At 42.5% G+C, this 25,100-nt stretch overlaps 2 protein-coding genes across 4 annotated transcripts; both read right to left on the bottom strand.

The window, feature by feature from the left end:
* On the bottom strand, positions 1 to 9,309 carry syvn1 (synovial apoptosis inhibitor 1, synoviolin). The gene is made up of 16 exons (XM_034093302.2): positions 9,126 to 9,309; positions 7,171 to 7,322; positions 6,675 to 6,767; positions 6,399 to 6,551; positions 6,269 to 6,317; positions 5,852 to 5,955; positions 4,998 to 5,124; positions 4,789 to 4,888; positions 4,540 to 4,605; positions 4,058 to 4,174; positions 3,695 to 3,852; positions 2,533 to 2,679; positions 2,216 to 2,359; positions 1,531 to 1,714; positions 1,320 to 1,444; positions 1 to 964 (listed from the first exon to the last, which is right to left on the bottom strand). The coding sequence occupies exons 2-16, from the start codon at positions 7,300 to 7,302 to the stop codon at positions 759 to 761; spliced, it is 1,905 nt and encodes a 634-aa protein (XP_033949193.1). The 5' UTR covers positions 7,303 to 7,322; positions 9,126 to 9,309; the 3' UTR covers positions 1 to 758.
* Positions 9,310 to 10,142: 833 nt separating this feature from the next.
* Positions 10,143 to 25,100, bottom strand: smad5 (SMAD family member 5). Of its 3 annotated transcripts, XM_034092820.2 has the most exons (8): positions 24,895 to 25,100; positions 24,379 to 24,516; positions 20,790 to 21,678; positions 19,009 to 19,308; positions 13,621 to 13,728; positions 12,723 to 12,944; positions 11,969 to 12,225; positions 10,143 to 11,202 (listed from the first exon to the last, which is right to left on the bottom strand). In XM_034092820.2, the coding sequence occupies exons 3-8, from the start codon at positions 21,190 to 21,192 to the stop codon at positions 11,059 to 11,061; spliced, it is 1,434 nt and encodes a 477-aa protein (XP_033948711.1). In that variant the 5' UTR covers positions 21,193 to 21,678; positions 24,379 to 24,516; positions 24,895 to 25,100; the 3' UTR covers positions 10,143 to 11,058. The 3 variants fall into 3 exon arrangements, with proteins under 3 accessions (XP_033948711.1, XP_033948713.1, XP_071060768.1); XM_034092822.2 differs by lacking the exons at positions 24,379 to 24,516; positions 24,895 to 25,100 and adding an exon at positions 24,191 to 24,299; XM_071204667.1 differs by lacking the exons at positions 24,379 to 24,516; positions 24,895 to 25,100 and having other exon boundaries at positions 20,790 to 21,282; positions 21,573 to 21,674.

Genomic DNA, 25,100 nt, shown 5'->3' with positions numbered 1-25,100 from the left:
TTACATTTTACAGCCCAATCTTTAATTCAAAGGCAACATTTAAGCTCTGACACACAAAGTGCTTACAGTCTACGAGCTTCACTTCAACACATTCCACCTCTGCAGCATCCCTCTGTGAACACACTGCCACATACGTGCCGCGCCTCTTCAGTCAAACAGTTTATTCTGCATTATGTACAGATCATCCTATTAAAACTCTTTATACAGTATGTACACATTCAAATAAATCAGTATGTTACAGCGACCGCAGCGGCAACAGAAGAGGGATGATGATGTTAAAATGAAAAAAATGAAAAGTGAAGCCAAAGCAGTTTGAACTACTTCCCCTTTGATTTGAATTCACTGGATCTGGATCCAGGTGTAACATGTCGATGAATGGGAATTAAGAAAAAGAAAAATCAAAGTGCAGGCGAGGACCTCACCGACAGTTAAACTACCAAACACAAATCCGAACACCGTGTCTCTCACATTGACCAAATAAAGGTTTGAAATTCCTCTCCCGCCTGATTAAACTCTCAAACACCTGCAGTGTTATTGCAGTGGTCATTCTAGGTTTCCTTAAAAAGGTGGTGCTATTGCTTTTCCGACGCAGAAACACTCCAGAAAGGCGGCACCGATCATCGCGTCCTGAGTCCGGGTCGACACAGTTCCAAAACCTGAGCCTGTGGGAGGTCGCGAGGAAGAAAGGACCGCGGCGGCAGCGATGGATCAGAGTTCCTGTCGGTCCACGGCGAAATGTCCGAGTCAGAGCGCGGGGATCAGTTGTCCGGAGGCGGAGAGGAGGACGGCGACGACGTCTCCAGCTTACGGAGGCGGCGGCGCCTCAGCTCTGAGGTGTTGGGCTCTGCGTCCTCCTCTCCATCCCCCCCCGCCACTCCATCCTCCGTCTCCTCTTTTGTGTCCATGTCCGAGGCGATGGATGTAGAGTCGGCCGCCTGCGAAGAAGCTGCTTCCGCCTGCTCAGCTACAAAAAAAGAGGGGAAAAAAGATACCTATTATGCAAAACCCACTTTCTCATGTCTTCTCTACATCAGCACGTGTCCCCTCTGTGTAAAGATTGGCCCACTTTTTGTCGTGATCTATTAAATAAAAACCTGTCTGAAAATCAGCTGATCAGATTTTTACCAACTTTATGATGTCATAATGTTTTTTTGGCTTGTGTAACCATTAACCATTAGCCAATAACCAACCAAGGTAACCCCCCCCCCTTACCACCTGAATCTCCTCCTGGACCACCTTTGTGTTCTTTTTAACCATATCTCTCAGAGGGGAGATATTTGGTGGTCGTTCTGTTTGGTGGGAAAGGTCAGTGTACTTACAGCTGCTGGAGTCCTTCTCCTGGCTGTCTGTGCTGGTGCTGGCTGCGGGGGGTTCAGCGGAAGCAGAGGGGGGGGTGGTGTTTGTCCCGCTGGCTTCTGCAGTGCTGGCCTCAGCCCGGGGAGGACTGCGAGGAACAGAGACAGAAATATGCTGAGTCGTTCAACTGAAAACTGCAAATTTAAATCCCACATGAAGGCGGGGGGGGGTTACCTGAGTGTGGCCACGGTGCTGAGGTAGTGGTGGATGTTGAGCATGGCGGCGTCCAGCAGCGTGTGGATGTTCTGCAGACACTGCAGCCGAGCCTCCAGACCCTGACGACCGTCTGCCTCCAGCTGCCTCAGCTCATCCTCTGACAGCTGGGACAGGGAGGGGGGAGGGGGGGGCATCGAAGACACTGCAGGTGGGGGAGAGGAGGGGGAGGGGAGAGAGGAGGAGGAGAGGAGAATGTATGTTTTTGAGTAAAAAAAGTCATTGTAGGACGTGTGCTTTAAGCAACACTCATGAGCATGTGTCACCATTATGTGACATGGATTAATAATCAAGACAATGATCCTTACAAGCAGCACGAGCACAATGCTTTCACCGTTTCTTGTATTTATTTCACTTTAAAACTACATTTGCAATAAAACTCCCTTCAGTGAGAGGCCTCCACTCTTGATCACTTTGAAAAGACTTTTGAAGGTTAAAAAAAAAAATGTAGTAAATGTAGCTGGAAATGACTTTCACACAGTGTGACGGGATAGTACGTTGCTATGGTAACGCTCAGCACTTCCTTAAACAAAGGCTTTACAAAGAAGTAAGACAAAAATATCATCCGCATGACTAATTTGCATTCTTATAACACGACACAGAGTGTATTTATTTCGGTCAAACAGTGCAGAGTGTGTGTTCTTACCGAAGGGGGGAGGTGGAGGCATGGGCATCCACGGTGCAGAGGGGAAGGGGGGCGGGGGGTAGGAGAAGGGGAAGCCTGGGATGGCTGATCCTGGAGCAGCTGCACCTGCTGCGGCGTCTGCAGTCGACGAACCGGCCGCGCTCCCTGAAGACACAAACACAACATTTTGATTTAGATGACAAACCATAAAAAACATTATTATGTTTACCTTGTTTTTTATTACTGCACATATTTTATTCAATTCTATTTTTAGGAATACAACCATATTCAATGTAAATACTGCTATTTTTTACTATATGTTTGTGAGAGTTGCTTACCGGCTGCCTGTGTGGCCTCTGTGCTGCTCTGAGGAGCGTTGGTGTTCCCGGGGGCTGCGGCGGCTGCAGCAGGGGGATGCACCGCAGGGAAGGGACCCCAGAAGGGGAAGACGCCGGGGGGGAAGCCAGGTAACATGCCTGGGGCCACTGGAGACGAAACGGGGACAAAAGAGATCCTTACCAACCCTGGAGAAGGCTTCGAAAATGTTTTTGTTTGTTTTAATTATTAACTTTGCAAAGTCCGGGAACCGCGACATGTTAATTAAGCAAGAACAGCTCACATCATGTGGACTGGTTTCCAACTTAAGCCACTATGTGTGAATACAAATGCAGGATAGTCAACATTTTTTACAAACATTTACTGCCTATTCTTAGCCCGGGGTATCCCTTAGCTTGACGCTAATTCCATTTCTTCTTTAGGCCGTTTAGCTTTTAGGCCGAAGTCGGGTAAGCCCACTTGGAATGTGTGTAGTGGGAAAGCCCTTAGTGACTCGTATCAATGGAAAAGGTTTTTAGAATGTGTTGGAGGGAAGAGGGACTCTTAGGTATTGGAATGTGCAGAATAGAGTGGTGCAGTGATGAGGTATTTCTGTAGGCCGACCTGGACGTTAGCTTTAAGGGCTCCCTGGACAAAAAGCCAAGGAGATTTTATATTGGATTTTGGAATATTGCTAAAAAGCTCTGTGGCAAACACACGTTTGTATTACTCACACGTTTTGTTAAGCAGGATAATCTCCACATATTACAACCCTTTTTATAATAGTCAAAGCGTAAATGCAACCGCCAGAAGTAAAAAGCTAACGTTACGCTAACAGCAAACTACACGAGGGTTGAATGGTGTCACCACAACTAAACTAAGACACGTTTTTAATACAGATAGAAGCTACAGGCGTTCACAAGCGGGCTGTTTACTGGCTTTCTTAACAAAACGTGTAATTCTCGTAAAAAGGCATCGAACCAAAAAGTTAAAAAAAGGTTGATTTCAGACGGGAGAGTGTTAAAATGCTAACTTATCTCCAGGTTTAGGACTCATCCCGGCACCACTGTATTGCAGAAGTTGTTTTTAAAGACGGCTTTAGTCTTAAGCAGCCACATGACGTGCGTGCCACTGCCAATTATTTGGGCGTAGCTAGGCGTCATGTGTTCATGATGTGACTCTTACCATTGGGGGGCGGGGCTGCGGGGGCGTTGGCGGGGGCTGCAGGAGCAGGGGGCGGAGCCTGGGCGGGGGCTGGAGTCTGATTGTTAGTGGTCGCACGCAGGACGTCCATACGACAGGTCGGGCAGGTCTGCTGTCTCTGGAACCAGGAGCGGAGGCAGCTGTGGGGGGGGGGGGGAACAAACAAACATTTAAACACAATGTGAAACCAGAGCTTCTTGTTTTAGGTAATGTTTATCAGTTAGCCGACTACAGTTTACAGGAACTGTGAGTGTCAACAGTAACTGTAGATGCTGACTGTCTCACATCTGCGTTTACGGCCTAAGATGTTCCCCCCCGAGTCAGATGGTCGACCACGGGACTCACCTGGAGTGGAAAATGTGATTACAAGGCAGTTTCTTGGCTCCAGTGACCATTTCCTCCCGGCAGATGATGCAGACGTTGTCAGAGGCCAGCAGGTCTTCAGGAGTAGCATCAGGGTATCTGAACAGGAAACAGTGAGAAGGGAAATTAACAGCAGAGAAAGAATATTATAGAAAAACATTTAAAAAGATATGTTTTGTTGTTGTTGCAACTCTCCAAAGGCTGTGTCAACAAAGAAATGAAGCTTTGTATTCTCTGAAACCATAAAAAGGACATTTACATTATTGTGTCAATGTACATGCGCCTCTGTGGGAAGAATAAAGGTATTCCGATTATTTGTATTGCTTTTATTCTTATTTACCTATAGTTCATTTTGTCTGGTTATTGTTTGCCTCCTGTTATCTTCTTCTGAGTATCCTGCTTTATCTTTGTAAAACAACTTTTAAAAAAGGAGCTTTCTATAAATAACGATTTGTATTACTCACAGAGTATTCATGTTGCGGATGGCTCTCCGAGACATTATGGCGTCTGTCACAGCCTTCTTGAACTGCCTGAGAGAAGAGAGAAAACAAAACATGACTTACACATGCATTCTAAATATATAAAGTGACTACAAATCATAATGTAACAATATATGAAATATCATCATGGAGATTTGGATATGGCCAAACTTCTATTCATTTGAAGAACATTTCAAGCTGTGAGAGAACTCAATGAGGCGTCTCTCTGCTCACCTCATAGCCAGATACATGGGCCGGATGGCAAACAGGGGGAAGGTGTGGACCTTGATCATGATGGTCATGAAGGCGATGTACAGCAGCACTTTGATGAAACCTGGAATACAAATCATCAACTATAATGTCAGTATGGCTGTCACCACCTTGGTCTTGATTCACACACACTGTGCTTAAAAGAACACTCCAAAGCTGCGCTGGCTGTGTACCTGTGAAGAGCTCGGTGTAGAGCATGTAGACGGCCTTGTTGTCCCAGGGGTTCTCACTCTGCAGGTCCACGGTGTGCAGGAGGTACTTAATGAAGGTGGTCAGCACCATGGTCATCAGGATGGCGTACTGAGGAGAGTTAGTGGGAGGGGTTATGTGTGTGGGGATGAAGAACTTAGTACGTAAAGGGTAAAAGTATGAGGTTGTGGTGAAGCATTGTGGGGTGTTATTATCATCATGTCTCAACGTGACATCTGCTTTTAAACTTTTTAATATTGTTGGGTATTTGTTGGATAAAAGTGGCAAAAGTGTTTTTTCTTAACTTATGATTGTGGAGTAATTGTTGATTAGTCAATGTAATGACTAGAAATATATATTTATCAGAACTCTTTTTAGTTTGGTTCCCATAAGACTTCATAATTCTGTCCGTCACCGGGTTGAATCTCCAGCAAAAAAATGAAGTCTCAATTAACGGGACAAAGTAATTACGGCGACCTTTGGTAAAACATGAAGAGGATAGCCCTTTTGTTTCCCCTGGTAGGTCAGAGGCTTTCAACATTTACCAAAGATTATTACTGTAAGTTATTTGCAGTTACTGTCTCCAGTAATGGATACGGCGGAGGGGGCATCAGCCGAGGAAACCATGAAAAGATGATGTGGTGTGTCCCATCCAGTGTTGGCAACTCTCTTCTAAAGAAAGTAACTAGCACTATCTCCAAAGACGGAAAGTCAGCAGGCGATAGCATATCTCATTAGCACCTTGCAAAATGAGTGGCAGTGATGTATTGCCTGTTTAAATGATCAAATAAGTCTCTAACAGCAAAAACACAAAACTCAGCTTCAAAGTATGACCAACCTCAAATCCAAAGACGAGCTGGACTGAGGCTCCTCTGGTGATGATGCTGTGGCAGGCGTGGTTAACAAACAGGAAGTCCAGGATAGCCAGCAGTCCCATGAGAGCTGCAGGAGATAAACAACATGCAATAAAACTTCTACACATCCAAAGAAATGCCTATGAGTTATTCTTTCAGCAGTGGTTAGAATGTTGTTTTTAATATTTAAATTGCTGTGCGTTGATGTGTCCATCACTCTGCGGAGCACCTGGCCTCATGTGCCAGCAGCAATGATTTGCATACAGTTTCGTTTAGCTTAAAGAAGTGTTTCATAAGTAGAGTCAATAAAACAAATGAGGTGAGGAGGACAGAAGTCAGAGATTAAACACAGAGCAGGGCGGGTAGAAGGATTTCTGACGTGGCTGATAATGATAACTTACATAACACTCGGAAGTGAAAAATCCAAGATATGTTCGGACTGCGTTCCATCTGAAAGAAGGATTATTACATGTCACTGTAAGAAATTAAGCCATATTGTATTTTATTAAAGATAAAGATGAAGTCACTCACAAAGTCCACCCTGTCCTCAGCCAGCCAGTGGAAGCACTTGAGGAAGAGCAGGAGGGTGAAGAGGGCCACGAAGCGCGGGGAGAAGTCGTCCCTGAACACGGTGAAGGCCAGGCACGTCTCGGTCACGGCGTACCAGGAGCGCTCGATGAGATGCTGGTGATGGAGCGGAAATAATGCACATTAACAAAGAGGCGGTTTACATACAGTGTTGTCTGCTGGGACAATGTATTGCATAATCAACTGGAACGATGATGAGCCATATTGAAAACACTTTACCTCCATCTCCGCAGCCCTGAGCTGTCCGAAGAAGACCTTCCTCATGAACTTTCCCAGCAGAAACACCAACACAAAGGCCTGGATGTACAACACCTGGAACAGAAAGATGAGTCATTACAAAGTCGCTGTGAGGGATTTGGAGAAACTATTGTCATGTTTCAATGTTATTAATAAGGGAGGCACCGCTGCATTGGCCATACATCAGCAACCAGCAAATAAGGTGACATGCAACACCCAACTACTGTTGGTAAAGGATGTGTGTGCTATCATTTTACTTAAACAATGAAAGACAAAATTAGAAAACTGTGTCTTCATATGCCGGTGGACGGGGGGACGGGGGAAATTAAAACAAATACATTGGTATCAGCCAAGTTATAAATCTAACCATTGATATTGGTATTGGCTGAGTAAGTTGCAATCTGCGCATCCCTAGTTAAGATATTTGAATATTCCAAACGTCACTCAGGGTTTGACTTCACATTAGCGCTGCTCTTACCGCCATGCTGGGGCTGCTCTTGGTGAGGTAGACCACGGTCGGGTAGAACTGGTTTTTGAGGAGGTAAGCGTGTGCCACCACGGCCCCGGTCAGAGCCAGGCTGGTGGCGGTCACCAAGGCTGCTCGCACCATTTTGGATTCGGCTACAGATACTGTGGAGGGGAAACAGAGCGAGGGAGAAGAGGTTGATGCAAGTGAAAGCTGACTGATGTAGCAGAGCAGCATGCAAATCATTTCTCAGGCAGTACAGCTAAATGATTTCATTCTCTGCCATTATATATAGCCTTTTAATCTTTCATAATGATCTCCTTTGTAAACTATGTTATCATTCAAATGTAAGGACACCATCATGCGTGTACCCCCCCTCTCTCTCTGGTTAAAAACATCCCAACAGCAAACCTTTAAAGAGGTTAAAACAATCAATAATGTATGATTGTGATATTGGGTTAATGAGGCAATAAGATGCAGCGCACTGAAGAGTGTCTGTTGGCTGTGACGCGACGTGCAATGCCTTTGTTTTCCTCACAATTGTGTGCAAACAACAAACACTTTAACTGTAAAATACATGTTCAGGGTTATTATTATCTGTTCAGCAGCTAAGCAGCTTATGATTTTATTTTGTGTTCCAATGTATGTCACTACTTTCTGAAGAGTAAGGATTGCATTAACAGCAAAACTCTCAAGATCAGTGTCGACCCCTCCTCAGGGCCTGTTGCAGAGATATTGTCAAATATAGGCACCAGACAAACCTGTACCTACAGATTCCAATTACCAGCTATTTCTTTTGTAATCAGGAAGACAATCTGCTGTGCCAATACTGCTCATATTAATGATTACAACAATGTACAACACCCAAGAAATCTGATAATGAAGCGTAGCCCATGTTTAGATAGTTTGTTATATCTCAGGTGACACAGATGACTGCTCATGTGGAAATCTCAGTAATGCAAAGTAGCATTTTCAAAACTGAAGTGATAGGCTCCAGTGGAAGCAGTTTAATTCAAAAAATGTGTTTATTACTGATTGGGTTACACTTTTTTCAGGAAGATCCAAGAAAAATGTTGAAGTATTTACCCAGGGGTTGGACATGAATCACACCTACTACACATGGTCAAATAACATTAAGCATGTAGGGCTGTTTGGGGAAGATCTAGCGAGTAAACACACTAACTATAAGTATTTGTTAACAAATCCGTATATCAAATAATTCCTTACAAAATGAGCAATCTGATTAACACATTTTATTTGTTAAGACATTAAGGTATATTTTTTACTTTGTAGAATATTATGTTCCCACTTTCGTTAAAACACCTGTTTTATGAAAAGCTACAAACTGATATAGCATTTTACAATACATCTACAGTCATAGCTCGAGTGTAAGGTGGTGTTTTGTACATATGTTTTATCAGGCCGCACAGCATTACTAAATACCATACGTGTTCAAAATCAAAACATTGATGCTTGATTTCTGTTTGCTCCTGTACTAAGCAGTGCACTTTGTTAGCATTGTGTACTCCCACTGTTGCAGGTATTGAATTCGTCCTTCATATGCTACATTCCTCATGTTGCATGCAACACAAAAAAACAATATGACTCTTATTTCTGTGTATATGAAAGTAGCTAAACCCAACATGAACCATCCCAGAGAATAAATAGCTCTTTTAGCTAACTTAGCTCGCTAACGTTTAAGCTAACATTTTAAATTGAAGCCTAAAACACCTCCAACCTTGTAACCGCTTTTGCAAGATAAAATAAACATTTACTTTAGCTAATGAGCTATGTATATGCTTCTCAGAAAGCTGAATGTATACCCATTTGTTGGAGTAATGTTACTTTGCTCCAGAGACCTCCTAGTTAACTGCCAAAGATAGGTAATTATGATAGTTAGCTAGGGTTAGCTAACGTAAGCTAGCTAGCAGGTAACGTTACAGCTGTCAGTACTCTGCGGGACTCACCGACTCGATGTCTGCGGAAGACTTGCTTCTTTGTTAATTTGAAAAAGTCTCCTTGCCTGCTTAAATCTCTGTATTGTTAGCTCCTACTCCATTTCGATCTTTTCACGGTAGCCCCTCTATAATATGTATTATCCTCGCCCCTGTTCGTCTGGCTACGTGTTTATCTTTGGCTTGCTCCTTCGGAGCCACATCACATCCGGCTGCTGAGGTAATATGACGCAAGAGCAATTTCACACTGCACCTTTCCGTCAGTTACTCGGTTTAGGAGCATTTAGGAAGATAATATTTGCCTTAGATATTAATTTCACGTGTAATTTATATTAAATCACGCATTTTCTTAGATGTATATGTGTATTGTATTTGGTATAGTTGAGGGATCTGTCTTTTAGGAGATTTACGGTAGAAAACCAACGTGGACCAATAGGAAGTTGTCAGGTTACATGCAGGTTTCATGTATGCTGCCATAATGTGGGAATACTGCACACACAGGACGTTAGGACTTATACAATAGGAAAATATAGGCCCAAATCAGTCTACAAATGTGGCTGAAGGATGCTTTATATCCCTTTATTCAAAAACTCATGCTCTAAGAACTCTTTGATTTAAGAAAAATATCAACGGGGAGCAAGATTTGCTAAACGTGTCTCTGAATTTTATATCCGCTGGTTTCTGCTTTCCACCATAAAGTGTTTTTCATCAATAATGTAAATCAAAGGATGTTTCCCAAGGGCCAAGGTTATTCATTAAACCTGGAAGGTTGTGTTTTATTCATTTTGATCTGTAAATGTAAAGTGTCTTTGAGTACCATGATATTCTCTATAAAAGGGCACCTGGACTTGCTTCAGATTCTTGAAAGTATTTAAACCTTTTATCTAAAGACTTCAATTTATATAGCATAGCTAACCCTACATGTGGCTTTCTGATTCTATAATTGGAATCACTTATTTTCCTTTTCCATCTTTCCAAGTATTACTAAAAGTATAAAAGAACAGACAAAGAGATAAAATACACAAATCATTGTTACCAAATAACCTGTTTATTTCATTGAGACAATGAATTCAATTATCAACATAATGCCTTGGTACCCACGCCAATAATATGCCTCCACAAAATCCATGAGTGCACAATATTGTTAATACGGTGAGTATATAAAATACGGTCACTCTTACTTGAACTCGAGAGTACAAACAAAAATCTAACTTGATGTCCATTGTCTGAATATATCATAAATGACAACTTCTATAGCGATAGATGTAACATTCACAATGTTGTTAGCTTATGGCGTGTTAAAACTTGTTCAGTGATTGATTTCCCATATCGAAAACTATCAGGTCGGCATACTTGTTAAAAATGGTGGTAGCTCAGTGTTCATTTCTAGCAGTAGAGACTATAAAAAAAAAAGCACTTGTTATATCTGAGCCTAATGGTAAACATTATCGTGTCTATATATCTTCAAATTGTAAATATCGGAGACGACGATGTAAGAAAAGTTTTCGGCAAAATTCCAATTTGTCTGTCGGACATAAGGCAGAGTAGTGACACAGTTCTGCTACATTAAAAACTACACATACACAGAAATAAAAACGTTTAAGAAAACAATAAAAACTTGCAAAAAATGAACATTTGACAGATTCAAGCTTGACAATGGAGCCCTGGATTCTTGCAGGTGTTGTAGCATTGTCAAGCAGCAGTGTGTCCATGTCGTTACTGCTCTTTATTCCTCGTTCTCCACTCGTAAATCTGTATCAACAATTCATTCCGGCTGTTTGCTGTTCTCGAATCTCCAGCCAAAGTTCAATATCCCTTCCCAAAGTTAAGTGTAAACAGTTCAGCCATTAAGACCACCTTCAATTATAAATCACTAAGGGGGGAGAAAAGAAAAGTAAAAAAAGAAAAGTAGAAAGGATTCTCCCGAGCTCCCACAAGTCCATCATTAGGACACGGAGGAGATGGGGTTGAGAGGCGAGCCCATCTGTGTGAGCACCTTGTCCAGCCACTGGAGGGGCCCGTGCAGGTGCACCTCGATCCAGCAGGGGGTGCTGGTGACGTCCTGACGGTGATACTCGGCCCCCCAGCCCTGAGAGGAGGCAGAGGAAATTAAAGAAAGGGTTAATATTAAGTAATATTCAAGCTCTTTCAAGGCGCATAGACCAAGAATGACTGGACTTCATTACATTCAATTGTTACAATTAATTTAAATGGCAAAAATTATTTCTTAACAATATTCATAAGCAGTTTTGCCTCTTAAATCTCAGAAATTTGAAAAAAAAGTCTTCCAATTTGTTCTGGAAAAAATCATTAAAGAAAGCTTGAATGAAAACATTTAAAAAATGTTTTCCTTAAAAAATGTATTACTACAACTAATTGATTCATCTTGGCAGTGTTCAACGCAATTGCAAACACATTGACATTGACATTATTCCTTTAATACCTGCAACAATCAAACTGTTTTACCTAGTTCACATTATCAGCTGTTCATATTCACTTTGATTTGGTGATAGAAGGCAGGAGACAAAACAATTCAGCAGGACTGATCCAATTCAAAAAAAAAAAAAACATACTTTATACGTTTATATAAGAAATACTACATTATGATAAAAATCTACTATTTGACCAAGGAGTATATATATCAAATTCTAGCCTATTTCTTACAATTTAAACACAATGGTTAAAATAAGGCATTTTCCAAAATGTGGAAACATTGAGTGAAGCTCTTTAACAACAGTGCCACCGATAATCATGATGTTTGTTGCAACATGATATTTGATGTTTGTGAGGAAGTTTGCTATAAAAAAACCTGTGACATGTTTAGCTGTGCCTCCCTGAGTTCCTGAGGGCCTCACCTTGACGAAGCTCATCCTAATGGTACACATCTTGGTTAGCTCGTAGACGGCCTCGAAGCCGTGGTTGACCGACTGGGCCAGCAGCTGAGCGAACTCCTGGTTGTTGAAGATCTTGAGGCTGCATCCGCTGGGGATCTTGCAGACGGTGGTGGGGTGGAAGCCGTGGTGGTAGTTACAGTTACGGCTCTGGACAAAGATGCTGGTGTCGCTGAGGCACTCTGCGTACACTTCCCCGCCCACGTAGTACAGGTGAACCCCTGGACAACAGAGACCGACATAAGAGGGGTCAGGATATTCACTCAGTTTCTCTTCTGTTGAACCAGAACCCAGTTTGTGTTGGGGGGAAAGACACCCTCTTCACATTTAAGATTAGGCTTATTAACTTTCCTTTTTGATAAAGCTCATAGGGCTGGTTCAAGGTAAGCTTGAGCAAGCCCCTAGTCCTGTCGGGGGACCCTTACATATCACCACTTTTCTCCTACTTCTCATTCTCTTGAGCTGTATGCATTCTTGTCTCAATCATTTTTTTGTCAGCTGCACCTTAACATTTTTGACATCCTTCTGAATATTTTCATATACTTTAATGTTATAATTGTTGTCACTTGAATTGTTTATGTTGTCATTTTATTATCTTTTTTAATCCATAGAACAACATCTCTAGCACGTGCTTTTGTTAGATCAGGCTATTTAAATGTAATGTGATCTAATGAACACCTGATCAACTGGCTCCGTAGCGGTTAGTCGATATTCGTACCTTTGCCGATGTGCCTGCGGGTGTTCTCGATGGTGGAGTTACGGTTGACGTTGGACAGCAGTCCGAGGCAGAAGCGGTTCTTGTTGTTTGAAGGGTCAGTGAAGCCGTCCACCAGCACGCTGGTCGACGAGGCGTGATAAGCCTCACCCACTCGATTGTTGAGTTCGTAGTAGACGATAGAGCACCAATGGCTCGGCTCCTCGTACTCCACCGGCTGCACGTCTGGGACAGGTTTAATAAGAACAGGAGAGTCAAAAACTTGGCTGAGGACATCGTCACACAGATATCTACTAGAAGGTATTAGACATGAGATGTATATCTTACAGAGAAAAAGTAATCGATAGAGGATGAATTCTGGCAGCGTGGGAATTTGAACTGTCACTATGGGTCTATTATTATTATTATTATTACCACCAGCTCCTACCTTAAGACACACTCATCAAGACTATTTGAACAGGATTCATTCATTAACAACGGATTAGCGTAGTACACAGCAACTATTGTTACCGGAAGTATATAATTCAGTGCAAAATAACTATTTAATTAGAGATGATGAAATCTGCAAATTATATTTGTACAAAATTTGAAATTGTATTGTCAATGTTGCAGTTGTACAGCACCGTGACGTGAATGCTTTTGCAGAAGAATAGGGCAGTTCAAAACAAAAGGCTGGCTTCATTTTTACAGGAATGCATCATCATGAATAGTGTCTGGAATTCAGATGCACTAACAAATATGCTGAGACCAAGGGGAACATTTTTACAGCGCAGTCAAGTCGTGCCTTCAGTAAGTGGTCTTTGACTTCCATAAACCTTCAAAATGTACTTCCTGGTTGGTATTTCACCCGCAGTAATATTATCACTGTAGTGCCATTATCTCATAATGCGTTTGTCCTTACCTCCTCTGGGCATGTTAGGGGCCACCAGGGGGCTGCTCGTCTCCATGGACTGGCTCTCCTGGCCCAGCTGCTCGTCGGGGGGCATGTAGGCGGGGGGTGGGGTGTCAGCTGAGACATTAAGAGACCAGTTAGCAAGGATGAGACCAGTTGTTGCAGCTGGCACACACACACTCACACTCAGAAACACACATTTCCCCAGACTTGGACAATCATCACAGGATATGTACCCCGGATATGGTGTCACATTTCACATATCCCTCATTTGTTAAGCCACATGCTAACCCATTCCCAACAGAGATGCAACACGAGCTTCCAGAGCCAATATTCTGGCCCAAAGGAAATAATAATACAGTAAATCTCCACTTAGATTACAAGTGGGGAAATGTCACTGATTTAGATGCTTAATACCCATCAGGGGATTTAAGGCGAGACACTACATGTGAATAGGGTCATTATTTTTACTTAAAGATATCAGCTAGACATCTCTCCAGTTAATTACTTACATTAAGACAATTGTTTTTTGTTTTAAAAAGTGTTATGAAACAGCATGTTTAAATATGCGCATATTTTAATACATTTCAGGAACACAAATCTGAACATTGGATAAAGCCAGGTTAAACATTCTTATTTCATTTTGTAGTCATATTAGAATCTAAAGTTTTTACAGAAGGGATTTTGGATATCTCTTTTTATCACTCCATAAATCAGAAAATACTGTCAACAGCTCTAAAATATAAATGTTTTCGCCATGTTTTTAAGTATACAATGTTATATAATTCAGGCTATGAATGATATATAAACAAACCCTTCTGTAAAAACCTTCAGAATATTGATAGGAATACAACTGGAAGGTTTGGTGTATGTAAGTTTGGGGTGGGGAACCTTTTTCCTCTCAAGGGCCATTTCAATTTTTTCAACATCCTCCGAGGGCCGTACAAATTATTGACCTCTGCTTAAAAAAAACTAAAATCACAGCCCATTAATTTCACCTTTCTTTCATGCTGTGCAAAGAAAAAGCAACCTCTTAATCCAGATATCTCACCATGACTCGCGCATGCATGCACGCACGTGCACAGTGTGGCATGACTACCAAAACAGAAAGATATGGACACAAGATGTGTGCAAATGTATTTCGTTTCCTATCCATGTGGACATGATTTAGGTGGGGGGGGGCTAACCTCCTCTAGGGGGGTCTGGGGTCATGCTCCCCCGGGAAGATTTGTTTTTAAATGTTGAAGTTAAAAGCATCAATCTGGTGCACTTTGAGAGCAACATGAGGAGATCTATGGATACAGCTCTCAACATCCATATGAAAACAGAACTGGAAGCAGATTTTATTTTTCTTTATGGATATTTTACAAATCACTCTCCTTTCAAACTGTATTCTTGTTTATTAATAACAACTTTTTTTTCTAATGTCATAGTATTTTATACCTGTTTTTCCTTTATTCTCTTATTTTTTTATAACTATAATGATCATAAAGATGTGCCTTTACCTCACTGGTTGTGAGGTAAATGTTTAAAGTGGGGTCAATATGTGGAGATTATCCTCCCGAACAAAACCTGTACGAATTAAAAGCGTACGTTAGCCACGGAGCTTATTTTTTACAATATTTCAAAATCGAATTGGCTTTTTGTTGAGGTAGCCCTTGAAATGCTAACTTCCGTGTCGGCCTACAAAAATACTATAGTCAAAAAGTATTACTCCAATCAATCAAGACTACTGAACATGACAGAGGAGTGTCTCAGTGAAGTGATATTTCTTCATGCTCGACGTGTCTGTTCTGTCTCCGGTCAGTGACGTGAAACAGGGGAGGCCTGCTCCGCTGAGTTAGCGCCTTGACAGCAGCCAGCAGCCCTGGCTCTGCTGAACAATGCTTCGCTGGCATTTCCTTTGTTCTTATGCAGGGGTCAGCTTTATTCGGATTAATACAATTACTTGACCCGGTAAAACTTTTTCGCCTACTGATAAAGTTATCATGCATGGGTTTAAACTAGGGCTGTATCAAAATGTTTGAGGCTTCATTCATCGACATTTTTAAATCATTGAAAGGTTGCAAAGCTTTCTTTCCATGTCTTTGTATACAGTTCAAAGCTGGTATGTCTGCAGAGTTTCAGATATTTCACTCATGCGATTAACACTGGTATATGGTTTGTAGTATTCCAGGAGTGACTGCATAGGATAGTTTTCATTAAAAAATAAACTCCAAGCAAAATAACTCCAAAGTTAAGATGTATTGATTGATCTAATAACATTTTCAGAATGCAGATGATATTATTTAACCAACATTTATATTAGTTGTCATTATATTAGTATTATATTATATATATTATCATTATATTATATTAGCCATTCAAAAACAACTCTCACTGGGATCAGAAAAACGGTACACTCTCCTGGTTGCAACACAAAGAGAAGCACACACTGAGTTATATTATAAAACACAAACAAGTGACCTTCTCAATCAGTACGATTCATCGCTTCATTTCAAGTGAGGATTAATAAGGACATCCTAAAATAAGACGGCAGACATTCAATGCGTCACTAGAAAAACCAGAAAAGGAGCTTTGACGGTAAGAAAAGTGACATTAGGCGCATTCACACTGCGGTACTTTTCCCACAAAGGTTCATGCGAACTTAGTTCATGATCGCGTTCACACCAAAAAGAGCCGGTACTAAGGGTGCATTCACACCTAACGGCCCGTCCACACAGCGGCGTGCGTTGACGCTTCACCATTCACTTTGAATGGGGTGACGTCACTTTTAGCCGAAATGCATCGTGGGAAGCGACGCGGAGCGTAGCTGGCGTGGCTCTCTGCTAAAGTTGAGCAATGTTCAACTTTTGACGCCTCGGCAGAAGCGTCAGCCAATCGAATCATATGCCAGTACAAGCTCTAGCCAATCAAACCGCTGCTTGTGTGTCAGGTGATTGGTTGGTGATTGGTTGTTGGTCGAGTTTCAGACACGCCCGCCGGCAAGCGTCAGCGCACGCCGCTGTGTGGACGGGCCGTTATAGTCCGCTCTCTGGTGCGCACCAGACGACAGTTTGTTACATTGTTTCATTTTTCAGAAGGTTCGGTTTGCGTTCACACGGGAAAAACTCAAACGGACTATAAACTTTAAACACAAGTCATGTGCTCGGAAATGCTGTTCAACCATTGGTCAGACATTAAGGGGGTACAAACGCAAATCCCGGCAATTTCTAGCGGAGCCTCCGCCATGGAGCATCGGCACTTTCGGCAGGTTATTCTCATGCTGCTGTTAGTCTGGAGATCAACAGACATATGATTATATAATCAGACAACGTCCGTTAAAAAACATTATTACATGGCTTTGTTGAATACTCGATTCTGATTGGTCAATTCAAAACACGTGACACGTTTTTAATCCAGAACAGACAGACCGCTGTCAAGGATTTATTGACCGTTGTTAAGGACGCTCACATCTGCACAAAGAAGTCCGTTCGATTTAACAGTTTGGCCGAAACTAACTGACAAGACAAGAGTGACAAGAAAACAGCGGAGAAGTAACGGGCAGAAACCCTCCTTTTTACGCAGCGGTCCAGACATAGGTCAGACGGTGACACATATTCAGTTGCCAGTTACTTTGGCATTAGGGCAGGGATATCTAGATACTTCCCAAGGTTTGACATAATGAATTGTGCTACTTTTAAAGCAAGCAACGATTTTTTCAAATCTGTAATCAAAAAGCTCCTCAAAAACGCTATCGAAGCAGTTCCTGCCGTTGCTATGTTAGTTCAAACAGTAACAACGGACTATTTTTCTTAGCGGATGCATGTACATTTAAATACAACTATTTTTTAAATCAATAAAATAATTTTCTAAATCCACAAAAGCATTTCAATTAATATTGGGAGTCATGTCGTTACTTTGTTGAGAATGTGGCCATGTAATAAGCGGGGTAATGTGCAGCAGCGCGGTCATTATGGGGAAAAGAACACCTTCATGCCGATCTAGATCCCTCCGCTTCGCGTCGGGCTCCTGATCAGCCTGTCGGTGTTCTTTTCCTGCTTATCCATGAGAGACGTTCTGCAGAGGAGGGGCGTTTTAACGACGACAGGTGTTCTTACTTTTATGTAGCTGACGGAGAATTTTTACTTTACACGACACTGTTCAACACTTAATTCTGCTTTACTCTTTAACTAAACAACCGCGGATGTCTTGAAAGACTCTTCAGCTAAAAAATTTGTACGATATCCGCGTTCTTGTGACACGTAAATACTGCGCTTCCTAAGTTTTGGTGCGGACTGCGTTCACACCAGCAATGAACCGCTCCAGAGCTCGCAAGCAAGCGCTCCGAGACCACCTATTTTAGATGACCAGAGTCCGGTTGTTTAGTTCACTTAAGAGGTCTCGGACTGCGTTCACACCGACCCAAATGAACCGCACCAAGCAGCTAAACGCACCAGGGTTAGATTCAACCGGACTATACAAGGCAGGTGTGAACGCACCCTAAAATTAGTTCATGCGAACCTTTTTACCCCCTCGAAAGTCCCTGCTAGAAAGCAGGGACTTTCGAGCGGCTCTTTTGTGAGAAAAGAGCTATATTCCTGATTGGCTGGGCGGATTGCAAACCACGCCCCGTAAAACTCCCAAAAAGTTTTGTGAAGCCGCCATTTTATTATCCTCGCATTAGCATTATTAGCATTAGCCCAGCGCAGAAACGCAGAGAGACTAACTTATGGCAACACAAAATAAAACATGGGAGCGGTGGAGATGAGGAGGTGTCAGCGTTCTGGCGATTTACTCGGAAGGCTTCAGTAGAAGCTGCTGGGACTCCCAGCAGCTTCTACTGAAGCCAGTCCCCAACTCCGGGGACTTTGGGCGGCAGTATACGCCGTGAAGTGGTTTGCGGCCTGCCAGTAAACCCAAAGCAGAAGAAGAAGAAGAAGTGACGTCAGCGGCTTCATTTGCCTAATCCACCCCCAGGGACTTTTTCCGGTGTGAACGCGATCTGTACTTAGTTCATGCGAACTAAAGAGTTCGCATGAACCTTTGTGGGAAAAGTACCGCAGTGTGAATGTGCCTATTGGGTAAAGCCCTTTTACAGCTATTTGTAATTACAAATGGAATTGTCTGACATTGTAGTACACAATGAAGATGATACTTCAATGTACTGCATTGTATTTAGAAAATTAAATGCATATCAAAAATGATTTTTATCTGGTTTTCTGATCCAATTCGATTGTGACCAACACTGTCATTTTTCCCTTCACATTAAACAACTTAAAAAAATTGAAATAACACCAGAGACTCTTGTTTTTTCACAGTTCTTGAGTGACACTTGGCAGCAACTATCCATAAAAACAACACAATAGTTTGGCCCCTCACCCAGGGCCAGGTACATAGAGAGTGTGTGTGTCGTACCTGGGAGCTGGAATGGACTGGAGGGCCCCGAGCTGGCTGGAGAGTTTGGATAAGTACCGCTGCTGGCTGGGGACGAGGGATACGGAGAGTTGGGCGAGATGGGAAAAGAACCACCTCCACCTCCTCCCCCCACACCTCCGCCCCCGCTGCCGCCCCCGCTGTGGGGCTGCTGGAAGGACTCTGGAAAGGTGGCGTTCAGGGGCATGTGCGGCTCGTTGTGGGTGAGGTTACGGAACTGTACCAGCAGGCTGTGCTGCGGGTTGAACTCGCTGTGCCGCGGTACCAGGACCGGAGGGAGCACTGATGGGGAACAGAGGGGGGGGGGGGGGGGGACATGAGTTTGGCGTAAGAAATTAATGAAGCCCAAAGACAGAGGAACAAGGTATTTTATTATTATTTACACTTCTTTCTTTTTTATGAAAAACACAACTATGTAACCTCTGCAATAGTTCAACCGCACAATATTAACACTTTAAATACTTGAGTATAGCACAGTACATTTCAAGCAATATCTGTTTTGTTTTTTTAAATCATTAATATATTTTGTAATACCTGTATACAGACATTTTACATATTTATTGTTTTTTATATTTTGTCGTAACATCAGCAGCCAAACCATTTTTTAAATGAGCCATTCAGCAATAATATGTTATTAGTATTTATATGTGGTAAAATAAATGTTAGATATAGTAACTTCTTATTTTTAAACAAATATGCTAATTTTATATTGGACATTTTCTTAAACTTCTTATGTTTATATAAATATATATATATTTTTTTTTTGTAGGCTTATATACATATTTATTCTATTTTTGAATACAACTCCTGTTTATACATTTCTTATTAAATGTTTCATATTTATGCATTATCATATTTTATTCTAAAATGGAACAACCGTCCGTCACAAAACCCAATTTCCCCCCAGATAAATAACGTTTTCGGATTGAATCTCAACCCCTGTTTTGAAGCCGTTACACATAAATTACAAAACATGACCAAACAGCAACAACTCTGAATTCTTCAAAAGCCACTTTAGACCTTGGTAAAGATACAACAGAGGTCATCCACATTTATTTCCATTCTCAACTTCATGCAGCGGATAGAGTGCTTCTTGATTATCATCTCCTAAGTGACTTTAAACGTCACGACTCCAAGGCTGGCCCTCCAAAAGCTACCCAATGAGCTTTGCTTTTCAGCCTCTCCTGACTGACATGTGATCCATATCATCGGACTGGTCAATACAGAGCTGGCAGTCCCAGAGCAGTGTAATGTCAGAGCCGCTGTCCCCTCAGGGTCACCCAGCCGTTAGTGCGTGTGAGGCAGTGTGTGACTCGAGGACCGGGAGAGAAGGAGGAAGAGAAGGGCTAGTGATGAGAAAGTGCTGTAAGTTTGGTCTGAGTGCTTTATGCATTTAGTGATCCACTCTCCGATGCCACACCCCATCTGGAGTGCCTGAGGCACATCATCTAATAAGATCCTAAAAGAGCTAGTGATATTGATTTTCTGTGAAATGTACGGGGGGCGGGTGGAACGGCCCGTGTGATGACAGCCTCCTGACCTCTGTGGATTTGTTTACCGGCTACACAGTTTGCTCAGAGATATGACTCGGGGATGTGCACAGCCCTACGCTGGCCTAATCTGTCACATACGTTACGTCTAATATGTTTGGAAATGGAAATGGCTGAAATATTGAATACACTTTTTGTGTTAAACATTAGTGTCCAACACAAGACAAGTTGATATCTGTAGTCCACTATCAGTAGTAAAGTATGAGTACATACCAGGACTCTCCACTCTCTTGTAGTGGTACGGGTTGATGCAGACCTCCTTCTGCTTGGAGCCAAACGGGTACTCGCACACCTCCAGGGGCTTAAGCTCGTGGTGTGACTGCAGGTCGGGCCAGCGCCACACTCTGCAGTAGATAACGTGCGGCAGGCCTTTCCTGTGGGACACCTGCAGACGGCCGTCGAGCGATCTGGGAATGGTGACGCACTTGCTGGTCTGCCCGGGACAGCTCAGAGCCTTCTCCAGGTCCTCCATGGCGCCCTTCTTCTTTTTCAGCTTTTTCACCAGCGCGTCCACCGCCTTCTCTGCCCATTTCTCCTCCTCGTCGCCCTGCTTCCAGCCGAGCAGGCGTTTGACAGCTGGGCTCGTGAAGGAGAAGAGACTGGACATGGAGGTCATGCTGGATGATGCAGTGTAGGTAGAAAAAGGGGGAGGACCAATGGGGAGTCTAGGAGTCCCCTGTTGATGTTCTCCGATTAGCGTTGTAGCCTAAAACGTGTTTAACAAGAGAAACCACTTCAGTGTGTGTGACAGGCCAGCAGAGATGAGGGGTGGGGTAGGGGAGGGCAGAGGAGAGGAGGCTGTAGCCTTGTCTGACCAAGGACAGGAAGCAGGGGAGGGAGGGGAGTCAGCAAGCAGGACGCAGCTGCTGCTGCTCAGGAAGGGCCCTGCAGCAAGCGGTCCAAAGTTGGGTCACCACCACTGATGGGAGGGGGGGTGGGGGGTGCAGCCTGCAGGGGCTCAGATCAGGACCTCTGTCCAACTGAAGCAGGTCTCACCGGTGCAAGATGACAGGCTGAGAAATAAGGAAGACGCTGCTTCTTAACAACAACTCCCTGCTCCTCTTCAGTCCTGATTGACTCCTCCAACCAGTCCACAGGCCTCCTGCAAAAGAGAGAAGAGACACATGTAAAGCTTGGCGACTCACTCAATTCTTTGCCATTACATCAACACTGTAGATAAACAAGCCCATTTTCCTGACTTTTGTAAATATATAAATCACAATACCATTTATTTCTTTAAATCCAACTATGAATGAAGTCTGAACCTCAGCTGAACATGTGACTAGTAGGATGATCAAAAAGCACGCAGTCCCCTTTTGATCCGACACATCATTTCCATGAAGACTCAGATAAATGCGTCATCCCAAATCCCAGCAGGACTGATAGGTGTTAAGTGTCGCATCGCATGCCGAACTTGTCATGTATATGAAAAGACAGTCTTACAGCTAAACAAATGGCCCCCCATCAGCATGTAAATGCTGGTAAGTATGCCCACCATACAGCACGTAGTATCATGAAAGATTACAATCAGAATCCATCATTCATTAGCATACACATATTTGTAACCACGTTTAAGAGCCAGTTAAACAATGCTTAAAGTGTGGGCTAAGATATTTGTTTAGTATAGATCCACATGAAATAAATCATTTTAATTCTTCAATATCTTGAATCATATCTCAACTCCAATATAGAATCAAACCATTTGTTATTTGTTCAACTTTTGCAAACACTTAGTACTCAGACATTACAAATTCAAAAAGGTGTTCGAAACCAATAAAGCCCCTTTCTTTTTCTATAGCTTAATATCATTATTACAGCATGATCGTTATCTCTTTTATCCATTTCTACATTGCAGAACCACATGTGAAAGAATGAACGACGAGTGAATAATAATAACCTTACAAATGAATGTAGTATTGCTTTAGGATGATTGCCACAAGTTAACACCAACTGATGTAGGGACATGAAATGTTTCAAACCATCTTCCTAACTGCGCTAAATGAAATGCTGTGACATCTGACACTCCTGTCCATATCATGCAGCACAGACAGCAGACAATCAAACACATGCAGCCTGCAGCAGCTGTTTGGGGGCTTGCGAAAATGGCCTTAGTCAAAAAGGATGTGACCACAAAGGGCTGCTTCCTCCCTCAGCCCATCTCTGCCCGATCCCTCCCTTCCAGCACACAGCTGTCCAACACCACTGCACCCACTTCCACTGCTCATTGTTCCACAGGCACATGAAAGTGGAGGGAAACCTCCTAAAGACTCATGTTGGCACAAATAATGACCAGTCTGTACGCTTTGCAGACATTCATCAGATAAGGTTTCAGCAGCTGTTTCCACATATCCTGATCAGTCAGAGATCTGGATGCAGTCAGGCCTCTTTTAGATCATCAGCAGTGATTCATCAGTTCATTGTATAAGGGTGAGCAATGCCAAATCATAGATTTCAACATAGGAACGTGTCCTATCTTCCTGAAACGAGCAGGAACATATTGTTTGGCGAACAGGTCATAGAGGTAACGCTGTATAAAGGATGATTTGCATCTAAATGACTAATCCTTCAGATAGAGCTTTTACAAACTGATCATCACACTGATAGCTCTTTGTGTGTCCGCCATCAATGACATCAAAAGGCTGAACATGAAATCCATCTTGAATGAACACACTTTCACATTTTGAAAGAGAATTTGGGGGGGGGGGGGGGACTGTAACCCAGGGTTTACAGATGGAAGATGGTTTATGATTCTTATCTTCAGAATAACTGAGCATATGGGTGTATCTAAGAAAAGATACCTACATATTTTTGATATGACTGTTTTCTAAAAGAGAGGCAATTGTTTTCCTACTATCGATGGCCAATGTTCATATATATTTTTAACAGATGGCACAGTATACTCTCAGCAGAAGATAACATGCTTTAAAACCATTTTAGAAAACCATGTGATATCATTTATACTGAAGAATCAATACTCATCTGAAGCTCTTTCTAAAAGCCAGAACTACTCTATAAAAAGTGAAAAAAACAAGTGGTAAACAACAACATCTCTGTTAAAAATGGCCTGCGTATGAAGCTGTTCATCACAGTCTTTTCCCATTTAAGTTAAAGTAACGCTTTCATTCTCGCCTACAGAACACGTAACATTGGGAAGAATTTCCCACACAATCATAACTGTGTGTGTGTGTGAGATCTGCCTGAAATGCTTGACATGTATGAAGTACAGGACACAGACAATATGGAAGAACGACCCGGTGAGTAGTAAGCACCCCCCACCCAGAGAAAGGGAGAAAGAGATTCAGAAACATCTAGCGTTACACAAATCCCCAAACAGCAGTACAAATAGCTTTTAGTGCTGCTCTGATTTAAATGTAGCACAAAAGTAAGCACAGTCATAACATAATACATTATTCCAGTGCTGTTAGCTTACCCTGGTATGTAGCAAGCTAATGTAAGTAATTTGCTAACTAGCTTAGCTAACAGTACACAACTTGTTTAGCTTACATTTACAGTCAGACACCTCTAATAACAACTGACAACTTTAACCATCTAGTTTACCACTTTAGGACGCCGTTTCCTCTTTAAAACAAGACTTTTGGAGCCATAGTTTTTACCTCGTAACGGTTAGCCGAAGTTACTTCACCCTTCCTTCTCTTCCTCCATTCCAGAAACTTTTTGAACTCCTCACAACTGAGGCTAATGCTAAGCTAACTGTTAGCCCAGCCCTCCTCTGCCCAGCGTATCCTGCTGATGCAGCTCACTGGAGTTCACTTTTAATGAGACAATTCGCTTAGTAACATACCTCTCAACAGAACCCCATGAGAGCCATGGCAAAGCGTTTTCGTGTCACGTTAAGCGTGCAGTTGCTACTCGCTTAAATATTTCCTCTCGTTTTCCAGCGTTTCTTCTCTCCGTCTCCCCGTGCCATGTCCTCCAGATCCTGGACACAAGTAGAATGGTGAGGCGGAGTGCATATCACTCCGCTTTACTGATAAACTAGGGCTCGCTTTAGCGTTACAGCTGAGGAGATTTCGGTTCCAAATTGTATCAAACAAACCTCCATACTATAAACCATAACTTATATATAATATTGGTTTCCAAAATGAGTTAGGTTAACGGCTAACTGTTCGTAACACGTTTTCATTGCACAGAGATGTTGTGAATGTTACGAGTGAACACACTTGTTCCGCCTTTGACAGATAATTATGATCATAAGCGTCCAATATAATACAAGCAGCACACCCTAAAACTTCAACACAATTACGTGTTTAAAAAAAAATACGTTAATGATGTTACAGTGTAAAGTTGTAGTTCTTACAGTGGTCGTGCTGCGGCTCTGGGACGTCTCACAAGTTGCTGGCTCCACTCAGTCTGGAGCACTGCGGTTTGTTGTGTATTGTTGTCCTTTGTAGTCACTTGTTCCAACCTTTTACAGTCCTCGCGCCATAGACTAATATAACTTTATTTAAAAATAATAATAATCCCCATTGCACACTAATATATTTGGACGAGCCTCTACTCTCT

The sequence above is a fragment of the Pseudochaenichthys georgianus genome, chromosome 10 (assembly GCF_902827115.2).
Source record: "Pseudochaenichthys georgianus chromosome 10, fPseGeo1.2, whole genome shotgun sequence".
Lineage (NCBI taxonomy): Eukaryota > Metazoa > Chordata > Actinopteri > Perciformes > Channichthyidae > Pseudochaenichthys > Pseudochaenichthys georgianus.
This window is presented reverse-complemented; position numbering and strand designations above follow the sequence as displayed.